This window comes from Corylus avellana, chromosome 1 (assembly GCF_965113065.1).
Source record: "Corylus avellana chromosome 1, dhCorAvel1.hap1.2, whole genome shotgun sequence".
NCBI lineage: Eukaryota > Viridiplantae > Streptophyta > Magnoliopsida > Fagales > Betulaceae > Corylus > Corylus avellana.
The window spans coordinates 22,989,020-23,003,594 of NC_142490.1; the positions used below are offsets into that span (position 1 = coordinate 22,989,020).

The following is a 14,575-nucleotide window of genomic DNA, read 5'->3' on the forward strand; positions in this document are numbered from 1 at the left end:
ATGAGATCCACTTTTAAAGTGCAACGAGCTTTACCCTCATTCTTGTGATAGTCCTTAACTACCTCTTGTGCTAAAAGCACATTTTCAGCTATACTCCAGCTTGTTGGAACAAAAGCAGATTGGCTGGGAATTATAATGGGATCTAGACAAGACATCAATCAATTTAGGGTTAAGATTTTTGTAAGTCTATTTAAATGTTCTTTAGTAACAATTTTTAAACGAATGGTGCATTATAATCTTTGTGTGAGATTACTTTTATGAGATGAGATTTCTCTGTTTAAGGTGGTACTCCTTTTGTTATTGACTTTGAGACTTTGCCAAATTCTATTGTTGGGCAATGAGACTTTGTCCAACATGAAATCTATTTTTATTTTATTTAATTATTTATAATACAATTGCAGGAACCAAAAAAAATTATATTTCTAAGGGTAAATTTGATATGCTAAATGATTCTAAAAAAAAAAAAAAAAAAGGAATAGGGCTTACAATTGCTTCATTTCATGTGGAAGGTAAGGCCCTAATATGGTTTCAAGAAATAGATGCCAAATGTTTTGGTAGTTGGGAAGATTTTGTTAAGGCCCTGGAAGGTAGATTTGGGAAAGAATCCTATGATTTTCTCTAAGTTTATGGCACAATACTACTTTTTGTTTCTCTATGAAAATATATTTCACAATAGTTTCCCTTACTTTTTCTTATACTATTAAAATATTATTTATTTACAAAATATAAGTTCCCCACTTACTCCCACTCTTTTCACAAAATCTCAACACAATCCCTAATTAAAGACAAAAAGATGAAAGAGGAGAGAGAAAAGATAAATATTCATATTAAAATAATGTACAAGGAACCACTTTTGGTTCCCTAGAACCATTGAGAGTTGGTTAAATGTAGGGAATCTGATGTGAGTAAGTTTTTGTAGTTTTTTTTTTAAATTTTTTTTTTCTAAACATAAGGAAGTGAATGGTATATACGGCATCTGCTGCTAGTGGTCTAACGAAATTCGTTAAGTATTTTGACGGAATTTGACTGCAGTGATAGTTATCATTAAATTCTAGACAACTTTAATTTTCATTTTGACATTTGGTCCAATATTCTAAAGTTGAATTGAGTATTGAAATTCTGAAATATTCAGATATAAGGAGAAAAAGCAAAGAGCCCTAGAGCAATATTTATAATTTATACAGGCTTCCCCAGTCATTAGGTTAAGTTTATATATATTAATTAGAGGAAATAAAAACTCTTTAGGGTACTGAAGTGTACAAAATCATTAACTTCTTTTAAGGAACTAACAAGCTAGAGAAAGGCAATCTTATTGATAAACAATGAAGAGAGTTCCCATGTAATCTCTTATAAGAAAACACTAAAGCCTAAAAAGTAACTAATCATTATCCTTAATCTAAATTTATCCTAGTACGTACTAATTAAAAAAAAAAGAGACAAAAATACCCTTAAACCCTATCTACGCTACTACTAATAATACTACCAGATACTATTGAGCACTTGAGAGAACTTGCTCTTTGTTCTCTTCTTTTCACCCACTTTCTGTTATTTTATTTAACTACTTTATTTGTATTTCCTCAAGAGTTATATAGAGAAAGAGGCACAAAGTAGGATCCTGGTAGAGTCAACTGTTTTCTTTAAATTTTATGAAGAAGAAGCGTCTCTATAAAAGTGAAAATGAAGCTTTTTTGGGAGAACTGAAAATGAAGCCTTCTTGGCTGCCCAAATTGTGTGTAATTTAGACAACATGGAATCCTCGTTGTTCAAGTCTTGGTACTTATATGTAGGGGTGTGCAAATTTACTGCCTACAGATTATCGACCGCTTATCTACGATGACTGACTTGAAATTAACTGTTAACCGACTCTTGTGGTTCAAAAATTGGTATGAATTTTTAATACCGACATCGGTTAGGTTAATTGGTATACTGTCCGTGTAAGTTAAGCATTTGGATCAAATTATGGACCTAACCCAAAAGATTAATATATAATAGCTTATTTTTTTCATTTAAGAAAATAATTTGACGTTAGCCATTTAAAAGGATTTATACTGCTAAAGGGAATCCAAATACATGCCCGCAGGCCCTCCACTGATCATGCTAATGGCATGTCAATTTTTTGAGCAAAATGTTATTATTATTAGATTTTATTTTTTCTTGAACGTTATTCTTGTTCCCAGTGACGCGTTTTATATGTTTTCTTATTTTGTTTTGTTTGTTTAACTGCGTTGTTAAAACGACATCGTCTATCAATAATTTAGAATGATAGACGAGTCGGTGTGTGAGTCCCATGAGGAGATACGGAGTGCTTTTAGTGAATATTTTTCTGACCTCTTCTCGACAGGCCCTACAGTGGAGAGGAAATCTTGTTTACAGTTTCTCGACCGACGGGTATCGGATGAGATGAATGAAAATCTGCTGCAGGAATTTAAATGGGAAGAAATTGATATAGCCATAAACCAAATGGGCCCTCTTAAAGCCCCAGGACCCGACGGTCTCCCTGCGGGTTTTTTCCAACATCATTGGTCGACTATGGGTTGTGAGGTTGGTAAATCTCTTCTTGATATTTTAAATTCTGGTGTTATGCCCTCCACATTGAATTCAACAAATATTGTTTTGATTCCTAAAGTGAGGAACCCCGAGTATGTTACTGATTTTCGCCCCATCAGTTTGTGTAACGTATTATATAAAATAATCTCTAAGGTCCTTGCGAACAGATTGAAGAAAATTTTGCCTCGTATTATATCCCCGACTCAAAGCGCTTTTATTCATGGTCGGCTTATAACCGATAACATTCTGGCTGCCTATGAAACCCTTCATACCATGAATTCTCGGATGAAGGGGAGGAGAGGTTTTATGGCAGTTAAATTGGATATGAGTAAAGCATATGATCGGGTGGAGTGGAGTTTTTTAGAAGAAACAATGAGGAAAATGGGGTTTGCAGACAGGTGGATTCACTTGATAATGATGTGTGTATCTTCTGTGAAATATTCGGTGTTGGTAAATGGTGAGGCATGCGGGGAGATAGTGCCAACAAGGGGTCTCCGACAAGGGGATCCAATTTCTCCCTACTTGTTTCTTATATGTGTTGAGGTCTTGAGTACATTGCTGATCCAAGCAAACAATGAGGGGTCTCTCATGGGTGTCCCTACTTCTAAACTAGGACCCCGTGTAAGCCACCTCTTTTTTGCCGATGACAGTTTGTTTTTTTGCAGGACTAGTCTATCTCAGTGGAATTTTTTGACCCGTCTCCTCCATATATATGAAGAAGCCTCGGGGCAACGGTTGAACAACAATAAAACTGCTTTATTTTTTAGCAAGAATTCTTCCCAGGCTGAAAAGGAGAAGATTGTGGAGGCAGCAGGTATTCCCGTTACACAGCGGTTTGATACCTATTTAGGTCTCCCCGCCTTGGTGGGAAGATCGCGGGTGGCGGCGTTTAAAAATATTAAAGACCGGGTATGGAGGAGGTTACAGGATTGGAAGCTGAAATTTCTTTCCCAGGCAGGAAAGGAGATCCTGCTTAAAGCTGTTATCCAAGCTATTCCAACCTACAGTATGAGCGTCTTTCGACTTCCGCGATCCTTATGCTTGGAGATTAATTCCCTCATGCAACAATTCTGGTGGGGCTACCAGGAGACCAAGAGGGTGCACTGGATGAGTTGGACCCGTTTGGGTGCATCAAAGGCCAATGGCGGATTGGGATATCGAGACTTGGGTTGCTTTAATAAAGCCCTCCTAGCTAAACAAGGATGGAGACTATGGCAATCACCGAATAGTCTTCTCTCGTGAATCATGGAAGAGAAGTATTACCGGGGTGGTAACTTTCTTGAAGCTAAGTTGGGTACTCATCCGTCATTTGCTTGGCGAAGTATACATAGTTCGCGCGAACTATTAAAGGAGGGCTTAATATGGAGGATCGGTGATGGTTCTAAAGTGCGCATTTGGAAAGATCGATGGATTCCACGACCATCTACCTTCATGGTGCAATCTCCACTGCAGGGCTCGGATCCAAATGCCAGAGTATGTAGTCTTATCGATGAGGATACGACATGGTGGAAAGCGGATTTGCTGGAAAATATTTTTTCCAAGGAAGATATCCAATTGATTTATTCCATCCCGGTCAGTAGCACAAAACAAGAGGATAGGCAAATATGGAGAGGGACCAAAAATGGTTCTTTCTCTGTCCGGAGTGCCTATTATATGCAGCTGGATTTAGAAGCAAAGGGGGTGGCAGAGAGCTCAAAAGGGAGGGAAAGCCAAGGGTTTTGGCGTGGTATATGGGGGCTGAAAGTACCACCGGTGGAAAAGAATTTTCTGTGGCGAGTATGCCATGACATCCTCCCTACACGGACAAACATATATAGGAGGAAGATTACAGATGAGATTCTCTGTCCGATATGTGGCCTAGTAGAAGAAACAACCATACACATCCTCTGGCAGTGTCCTTCGGCCATGGACGTGTGGTGAATGAGAGGGGTTAAATTACAAAAACTGTCGATCGATGGAGACCAGTTCAGTCAGGTGGTTGATCAAGTTTTTGCAAAATGTGATCCGGAGGAGACTCGACAATTTGTTGGCATAGCCCGGCGTCTGTGGCTAAGAAGAAATGATGTGGTCTTTGGTCGGGCTTTTACACCTCCTAACATCTTGATTCAAGGCGCGCTTCGCTTTGTGGAAGAGTATTCGTTGGCGACTGCTACAGGGGGATGTCCAACCTGTACCAACACACCCTGTTCATCCCGAGTACTGGTCTGCACCATCACCGGGATGGTTGAAGGTAAACTGGGATGTTTCTGTCCTAGCATCCTAGGGATTGATGGGGTTTGGGGTGGTGGTCAGGGATGAGGAGGGGCGGTTGGTTGCAGCTGCATGCAAGACTCTTGTTGGCAACCTTGACCCTTCCGTGGCTGAGGCATGGGGGGCTCTGTTGGCTGTTCGTATGTGCAAAGCACGGGGGTTTAAGCCTGCCCATTTTGAGGGCGATGCGCAAGTGGTGGTTGCTGCGGTCAACTCACTGGAGGAGGACTAGAGCAGAGTGGGCCTTCTCGCGGTTGATATTAAACGGGAGCTTGCAGATTTACAGCCATGGAGGATGTCATTTGTCAGGCGTACAGGGAATCGTATAGCTCATGTTCTCTCAAAAGAAGCAACAACGAGTGTAGTGGATAGGTTTTGGCTTTCTGAGCCGCCTGATTGTATCAATGCACTTGTTATGGTGGAGCGTCATGCTCTCACCTGCTGATTTCAATGAGAATTCAATATCCTTTTCTTCAAAAAAAAAAAAAAAAAGAACTGGATATTGGCTTGTCAATAATTGCCATTTTTTAATATCTGGGTTTAAATTTAATGGTATTTGAATTAATTTATTGCTATTGTATTTTTGGTTTAAAATACAATATGTACATAAAAAAGATGTTGACCATTACTTTTTTTGTTTTTTTTTTCTTATAATTAGTCGACAAATATTATTAAAAGCATAAGACATTTTATGTACATAAAAAATATACAAAATGAACATGAAAAAAGAGGAAATATATTTTTTTTGAAAATAAATTTGATGATTATCATTGATAAAATAAATGAGGTAGAGCATAAGCCTCCATCAACAATCAAAAGATAGAGCAACTTGCTCCATCAAAATAATGTCACTAATACAATCTGGAGTTTGATCTCTCCAAACCCTATCACTGCCATTTGTAATAGTCTCCCTTGTGAGTCGATGTGCTGCTTCATCAGCTTCATGGTGTATAAACCTACATCTCCACCTTGAGAAATTTTGCAAGACACCCCGCGTATCCTCCACAATATGACCAAAAAGGCGCCAATTATTCTTAAATGAATTATAGTGGAGGTCACTAATTCAACATGTCACTAATTCAACTCTCCCCCTCTCCTGTATGGATATTTCAATATATATATATATATATATATATATTAAAAGAGAAACACCCCTAATGATTTATTAATTTATTTTAAAAAAATTATATTATTTCTTTGTTGGAGAAAACAAAATTTCAAATTAAATCAAAATATCTAAAATAATTTGACCCTAATGAGCATTCAGTCCACGGTGCTGTGGCGATTTGATATAATTTTCGTATAATTTTTTTTTTTTTTTTTTTTTTTTTTAAGGAAATAAACGAAAAAAAGTCCGTGTTCATATTGGTAGACTCACGCTTCTGGTGTGAGGGGATGGGTAGGTGAAGTACCAGATTGACAAAGAAATCCGAAAAAGATTCAAAGTTTTTGTGGGCTCAAAGTTTGTATCCAGAGAGGAGGAGTTGGTGATAATGGAGCGGAAACGGGAGGAAATACGGCCCGAGGGCTCCGTTAATTGCATTCCCAAGTATTGTTTTGGATTTTCCGTGCCAGAGGTATCTATTGCTGATGTATTCCCAAGTCGCCATCGCTTTATAATTATCAATTTATGGAACAATTTCATAGAATAATCAATACTTGTTGATCGATAAGACCCTTGGAATGTTATTACTATTGTTCCTGTTATTGTCGTTGTTGTTGTTGGTCTCATTATGGTTTTTATTTTTGGTTTCTTAGAGCCTAAATGCTTCATCTTATAGCAATGTCATCTAATCGAGAGCTTCATTGCTCTTTTATTATCAGATTGACAAGATAATGTTGGACCGGTTGCCAACAAACCAAATTTCCAGACTTAAGTGGCCACAATCTCAGTCCAAGACTTTGCTTGGTGTAAGTTTACGTTTTAGATATGTTTCTATGTTATTCACATTATATTAAAAAACCGTCCCTAAATTGTTCCTTTAGCATTGCTAACAACAAAGGCCTCCGTCTCCAAGAGGTAGCTCAATCGGTTGGGACCATGCCTCTTGAAGTGGAGGTCACTAGTTCGAATCATCTCCCCTACTTGTTCGAACATGTCAAAAAAAAAAAAAAAAAACAAACAAACAAACAACAACAAAGGCCTCCTTTTACTTTGGAATCTTGGTATGCACAAGAGTTAATTTTGTTTTTGTTATTTTGTGTGCACATAGATTGACAGTGCCCCGGTGGCCGATCTGACTGGTAGATTGCCTGAGGACATTCTTTCTTCTATAATATCATTAATATCAATGAGGGAAGCTGCCACTACTAGCATCCTTTCAAAAAGATGGAGATACCTTTCTAAGACCTCTTCTAACCTTGACCTAGATCCCAAAAACATGCTTGGATATTTTTTAAGCTTGAACCATTTCAAAAGCCAGCATCCTCAGTGGAAAGAGAAGCAAAGGGGAAGATTTGTTAGATGGGCCAACCATATTCTGGAACTCTATGTCGGCAAAAAGGTAGATTCCTTTAGGGTCGAGTATCCGTTGGGTAGTGATCATGGTTGCGACGTTGATCGATGGATTCAGTTTGCAATTGATATGCAAGTTCAAAATCTTTCTATCAACCTGTTTGAACATCATTTGTCAGACTTGTCTCGTGAGCTCTATAAATTTCCATATTGGCTATTTGATCAAGCAGGGAAACAGTCAAAGATAAAACATTTGTCGTTGAATTTTTGCAGCCCAAGTATTCCAGCAAATTTCAATGGCTTGAACTCCCTTTCATCCCTCTCATTGACAAATACAAGTTTAAGTCAAGAGAATGTGGATAACATTTTGAATGGTTGCCCATCTTTAGAATGGTTTACTATGAACAAATGCCGTTGTCCATTGCTTTTGAAATTATCTAGTGGATGTCGGTTTCTCAGGCTGAGACACTTGAGGATATTTCGTTGCGATCCTTTAGAAAAAGTTGAAATTCATGATGCCATGAGTATTGCATCAATTGAGTACGACGCAAAGATGTTTGGGCAGGTCTTGTTAAAGAACTGTGCACAACTTGTTAGAATATGTACGACTTTTACTCTTCCAAATTTGCAATATGATCCTGGAACTCAAATGACATATATCCTTGGCACACTTGCAAAAGACTATCCTCTACTTGAGACTTTATTAGTGGTCATTCCATTGGTCCAGGTATTGGCACAACAAAATTTTTTAGTTGCATTTTTTGTCATCATTGAATATTATGTCTCTAGATAATTATTTCTTTCCATTTTCTTTCAGATTGATATAATACCTAAGCACTTAACCACATTTACTAGACTCAAGCTGTTGAAGCTATTAGGTGTAAGATTTAGAAAAATCCTGCTGGACCTAACCTCTGCTTTTTTGGAGGCGGCTCCTTCATTGGTTGAACTTGAAATGGATGTAAGTTATCTTATATCACAAGCACATTTTTATTGGGTTGTTGAGTTGCACATGCCTTTTTGTTCCTTGGAGGAGTATTCATCAAAAATATTTTGGAGTCTCACGGCTTGGACAAATATTTGTGTTTTGTAATTGGATTGATGGAAGTATTGGTTCTTAAGGTAACAAGGCGGAGACTTAGTTTCGCGATTTATTACACTTTTCTTCACACCACTATCTGAAAGATTTTCTTTTAAACGTGGATTTCACCTATTGTTTCTATGACATCAAGAAGGATTTGTCGCAAAGATATTTTTAGGGTATAATTTCCAATGCACTATGTATTCACTTTCTTGGAAGGATTCGTGATTGGAGAGTGGAAATGATTATTAGTGATTTCATTGCCGACTTACTAAATTTAGGCTGAAAGCTAACTGAAAAAAACAAAAAACTTGGTTTACTAGCTTTGAGTTAATAGCACCTACTGTTTAGTATTATATTAGCAAGGATTTGTAGTGAAAGCTTATTTATGTTTTGCTTCTTTCTTGTTTTTAGCTTCAACTTCCCTGCACCGATGAAGAGAAAATAGAGCACCAAAAGATAGTCGATGGAGCAGATTACACAGAGCACAAAAAGATACCTCTTAAAGAATATCGTCAACATCAATGTCTGAAGGAAGTAGTGCTACGTGGATTTTGTGGTTATCCAATTCAATTTGACCTTGCGGTACTTCTGCTAAAAAATGCTCATCTTCTTGAGAAGATGAGAATTGTTCGAGAAGTAACAGTTTATTCAGGCGACGGTGAATGTTTGGTTGTTGACTTATACAAAGATGGAATCAAACAAGAGCAAATTCTCAAAATTTTGGGTCCAAAGGTGCCATTTACTGTTAATTTAGTACTTGAGTGATATTTTTTGTTATTATTTCGTGGAGGGAAATGTACATGAAAAATAAAGAATTGGGTCTTTTAGTTTTACTTAGATTTTTTAGTTTTATTTGTAATTCAGTAATGGGCTTGACCCAAAGTCTGTCAAGTTAGGGTTAACGTTTTTGTCCGTCTATTCAAATGTTCTTTTATAATAGTTTTGAAATGAATGAAGAATTATAATTTTTGAGTGAAGTTGAGATGTGATTTTTTTGATTAAGGCGCGACTCCTTTTGTCTTTGGCGGTGAGACTCCGCCAAACTTCGTTGTTGGCCGGTTAATGTATCTTAAAATCAAGTTTATTCTCAGATAAATAATTATGTATTAACATTTATTTTCTAATATCTGATTTTATTTCTTACAACTGAAGAAAAAAAGGAAGAGGGTACGATCAACATGCTTTAAGAATCCTCTTAACAGCCTTTAACTTGGAGTACAACCTGGAACATAGGATTGCCATCAACATCAAATTGCCAGCCCTGCTCTACTCACGACAAGAACTCAACATGATCTTCCCAAAAATTAAAGAACTTAATACGGTTTTGGACCAAAACTCTAAATTTTCCGAACTAAAATGACAGCAAGGAAATGATCAGAGGCACCTCCTTCCTGGGACTCCACAAACATTTGACTATAACTAATGAGCCATTCTTCATTAGCCATAACTCGATAAAGTTTATGAGCAAAAAACTGATCAAAAGTCAACTCCTTTAAGGGTGTCCACGATTCTTCGTATAATCGCTTTTTAGTTTGATTTTGGAATTTTTCTAATGTAATCTTTTAGTTTTGCTTGTGCCTTTTTGCTTCCTTGTAAAAGATTGTTAGTATGGACCCCTCTGGCTTTTGGTTGTCTTGTTTTTTAATAAATTCGTACTTATCGAATAAAACAATAGTTAAATACCTTTTTGCCCCCTTATGGTTTAAAAACTTTATTTTTTGCCCCCTTAGGATTTAGTTTTTATCACAGGAAATACCTCCGTCAAAGTTCCATCCAAAAATTGATGAAATCTACGTCAGCATTTCTAAAATCTTGACATGTGTCCATATACAAAATTAATATATATATTAAAAAAAAATTTTGAAAACCCCCATTTTGCCTTAGAGGGTGGCCGGCCACCCCCAGCCACCCTTCTTTCACCCTTATGTCGCTCTTCGATCTTTTACCCTTCGTAATCTCTAAGAAAATGAGAAAGTGCATTTCAATCCACATGGGTCAGGCCGATAATGCCTGCTGGGAACTCTACTCCCTTGAGCATGGCATTAAGGTGAGATATTCACTCATTGGCTTCATTTATTTTGTCATTCATTTCCTTTTGATTTTTGTCCGCACAAGAGGGGGAAGAGAGGAGATTTAAACTAGTGATCTCTGTTTCATAAATAATAGTCCCTAGCCGATTGAGCTACCATCTGAAAACATTTTTTGCTGTATTAAATATTGAAAAAGGACAAAATATTTTTAATATTTTACACCACCAAATTAACAAATACAACTTATAAGCGGTTCAAATTTAATGTCACGTATTGAGCTGGTACACGTCTAGGTGGTCTTCAATGATTAAATTCATCTTTTCATATAACAAGTCGTACGAAACACACCACGCTGAAGATGGATTCGACACATTTGCATTACTAGTGTTGGTTAAATTGATAACAAATAAATATTAAAAAAAAATTACAAAGATAATTAGAATAGAAAGCTGTAGTAGGAGAAATTTGAGGAGTTTGGAGCGTGTGGCCGGGAGTTTTTCCGGCAACTCGAGTCCTCTCAGATGATTGGAGAACAGTATATCCAGGTTTTGTTTGATTCTTTTAATTGATTCCGCTTGTGTTAAAATGTGAGTAGCCCCTGTTTACGTTTCTTTGATTAATGTAACATTATTTCAAGTAATATAAAAAAGCTTAAAATAAACATCTCATTTCTTTAATGTAGCATTATTTCAAGTAATATGTTGAATTTATTATTACTGTGATATATTATTTTGTTTATATTTGTCATTTTTTTTTTCCTTTTTTTGATTTTATCAAATAACATGTCAAATGGGTTGTATTTTGGTCGACTCTGACATGTTTTTTATTAAATGGGTCATGTGTGTAGGGTTAACCTAATACGACCTGCCGTCTGACCCGTTCAAATAAGCAGTGGGCCAAAATGTGTTCATACAGTGTGAAAATAATGGTACTGAGAATGAGACGTTTGTAATAATTCTTTCAAATTCAATAGTAATTTTAAAAGTTACATTACATTTGAGATAACACAAAAAATACTCTAATCTTTCTTTTAACATTACTCATTGAGAAGATAGGCTAGATTTTCAGCTTCTACCTCTGAAGGAACACGTGTCCTTGAGCTTATCTTGTGCGACTTGCGTAGATGTTTCAGTAGAACACTATAGTATTAAAATTATTAATTATACAACGGGAACAATTTTCAAAAAATTATCAAATATAATTGATATTTGAATAATAGTACATTAATTATGAAGGAGTCACGTGTATAAATTCTTCCATGGGAATCAGACATTAAAAGGATCATACATGTTTTGAGGCACATTTTCAGGATTCTACAATTGCTTTTTGTTGTGCAAAAATAATACTAAAATAAAATAATAATAAATAATCCGAGAACAATCACACATAAAATAATACTAAGATTTAAGTGATTCCTTTAATGTGAGGTACGTCTACTAGCAGTGGCTATCATGAAAAAAATTCAATATGAAAGAGTACAAAAATTATATAGTAGAAAGAAAATCACTCAGACCTAAAACCTCAATACACTCAAATCTCACTATCACTCAATAGAGATTATTTTCCAAAAAAAATACAAAAGACAGAAATACAAACTCTTCTTTTGCCAGGATACGATGGTGGCTGGTCTCTCTATTTTTCTCTCTTCCATAGTAACACCATTTCTTTCTCTCTCTTGTTTTTGTTGTAATATTTGTTATAAATATTCATTTTTTGGTCATTTGAAAATGTTTTATCATTTGATATTGTCTTCATGAGTTTTTTATTAAAAATAAAAATCAGCTTTAATCATTTTGGTTTATAACCGTTTGGTCATTAATATTGTTACAAATCATTAAATCTTGTCTGACCATTTAGTCATTGACATGCATTGATATTTTTATAATTATTAACCGCTATTATTATTTTTCTAAACATTAATGGCTGTTTTTAAGATATGAGATTTTGAGAAAATATCAGTTATGACCGTTGGTCATTAACAATTTTTATGACCAAATGGTTTTCTAAGATTTATTACGTTGGTCAACTTGAGGGTTTAAACCTTTAATGTTATGACCGTTTGGTATTAAAAGTTTCACAAGTTTTTTGAAAGAAATATTGAATAATATTATTAATTACCAAAGAAAGGATTAATACATAGAATGAACATGAAGAAAAACTTCCTTCCTTTTTTTTTTTTTTTTTTTTTTTGAAAAGTTGAGATTCTTATTCAAAAAATCACAGTGGAAAAGTACATTCATGGAGGGGGAATGACTTCCTCCCTCCTTACAATACCATAAATGCATGGTGGAATCTCCTCCCTCCATGAAGCATCTATGACATGATCGGTAGCATTTTTTGCTAACCCGTGCGCCGCAAAATTTGCTTCCCTTGGGCAGTGTACTACACACACATTACCCATAGACTGCATCCCATTCTGAATATCTTCTATGAAGTGCCCATAACTACTTCGACATGGATCCGGAGAGATAATGGCCTTGATAATCTGCTGAGCATCTCCTTCTAGTATACATCCCGCGCCACCCAGCTCCTTACCCATCATCATGGCCAGGGACGGATTCAGAAAGTTTGATTGGGGGGGACCGAGGTATAAATTCAAAATACAAAAAGTAATGTATACAAAAATAAATAAATAAAAAAAACTTCAATTCAGTTTTAACAAAAAGATAAACATACGGAGAAAAAGATATATAGATAGTTGTGTCATAAAATATTTCAAATTTTAGCTCAAACACCTATCAAAATAGAACCCGTCGTGTTTGCATATCCCGAAAATCATCTATGATTGAATATGTACTAAGTGTCGCAGCAATTTCTTTTTCGATGTACAACATCAGAGAATCCGTCAGAAACTCATCTTCAATTTTGTTGCGAAGCTTAGTTTTGATGATATTCATGGCTGAAAATGCTCGTTCTGTAGTTGCGGTAGAAACGGGAAGAGTAAGCAGAAGCACAACAACTCGAAAAACAAGTTGGTAGATAGTTGATTTTCCGGTTCTAACCAACCATTGGCACAATTCGGAAATATTTAACAATCCTTGGAAACTTGAATCTTGAACTATATTATGCTCATAATGGTGAAATTTTATTTCCAACTGTTCTTTTTCAAGATCGGTAAAGTCTTGTGGATAAAACTTATTTACCAACTGACAAATATCATCAATTCTAAAAGACTCACTTGCAGCTCGAAGATCAAGTGCCGAGCCTAGAATAAGCAACTCCACTGCATGCTCACTAAACCGGCGATTTAATTCTTGCAATTGAGAATCTATTGCAGCACAAAAAATATCTACACGATAATGATGCTCAATTGTAAAGTCAGTTCGTTGATTGCGAGCTCGACCTCTTCTCTCAACATAACTGGCATTCATATCTGGAACATCTATGTTGCGTTTATTGCAAAATAACTTCACCTTGGTAAGTAAAACTTCCCATTTATCATCTCTATATTGTTGAATACACCTTTTAGTGGATGAAACAAGGTTCATGGCTCTTAAAATGTCTTGAGATTTGGATTGCAATGCTTGACATAGATGATCGGTGATCTGCATAGTTTCTTTCATGAGATGTAAGATGAATACAAATTCAAATGAAGTCATTACCTGATGAATTGAATCAGCTTCTGCTCGTTGTGAAGAAGAAGTTCCAACATCAATGATTTTAACAATAACTTCACAAGCTGGACTATAAATTTTGATCAAGTTAGAAACTGATCTCAAGTGAGAACTCCAACGCGTATCTCCAGGTCGTTGTAGCGTACTAATTTGATTAAGTTCCCTTCCACTCTCAATCTCATCAATTGCAATCATGTAAGCATTTTCAGCAACTTGGGCAACCCGCAATTCTTCATACCGATTGCATGAGGCACAAACAAAATTGACAACAATATTCAATTTGCTAAAAAATTGATTAACAGAAATGACTTCTTTTGATGCCGCCACTAATGCCAATTGCAAACGATGTGCGAAACAATGAATGTAGTAGGCATATGGACAATCATTTGAAACCAAAGCTTGCAACCTATTCCACCCCCCTCGCATATTACTTGCGCCATCATATCCTTGCCCTCGAATATTTTGAATGTCTAGTTGATGCTTAGACAATACAGAATATATACCTGTTTTTAAGGTTAATGCCACAGTATCAGAGACATGAACAAGTCCAAAAAAGCATTCTCGCACAAAGCCATTCTTATCAACAAATCTTAAA

General features: G+C 36.0%; 1 protein-coding gene across 1 annotated transcript; it reads left to right on the plus strand.

Moving 5' to 3' along the window:
- Positions 1-6,281: 6,281 nt before the first annotated feature.
- On the plus strand, positions 6,282-9,101 carry LOC132169481 (putative F-box/LRR-repeat protein At5g54820). The gene is made up of 5 exons (XM_088512313.1): positions 6,282-6,374; positions 6,622-6,708; positions 7,011-7,979; positions 8,070-8,213; positions 8,748-9,101. Exons 1-5 carry the CDS (start codon positions 6,291-6,293, stop codon positions 9,099-9,101), a joined length of 1,638 nt encoding a protein of 545 aa, XP_088368439.1. The 5' UTR covers positions 6,282-6,290.
- The last annotated feature ends 5,474 nt before the right edge of the window (positions 9,102-14,575 follow it).

Bases quoted from the DNA above. Each gene is read 5' to 3' on its own strand.
- LOC132169481 (XM_088512313.1), top strand. From the start codon at position 6,291: ATGGAGCGGAAACGGGAGGAAATACGGCCCGAGGGCTCCGTTAATTGC. The intron at 6,709-7,010 runs GTAAGTTTACGT...GTGTGCACATAG, and splicing joins AGTCCAAGACTTTGCTTGGT to ATTGACAGTGCCCCGGTGGC. The intron at 7,980-8,069 runs GTATTGGCACAA...ATTTTCTTTCAG, and splicing joins TGGTCATTCCATTGGTCCAG to ATTGATATAATACCTAAGCA.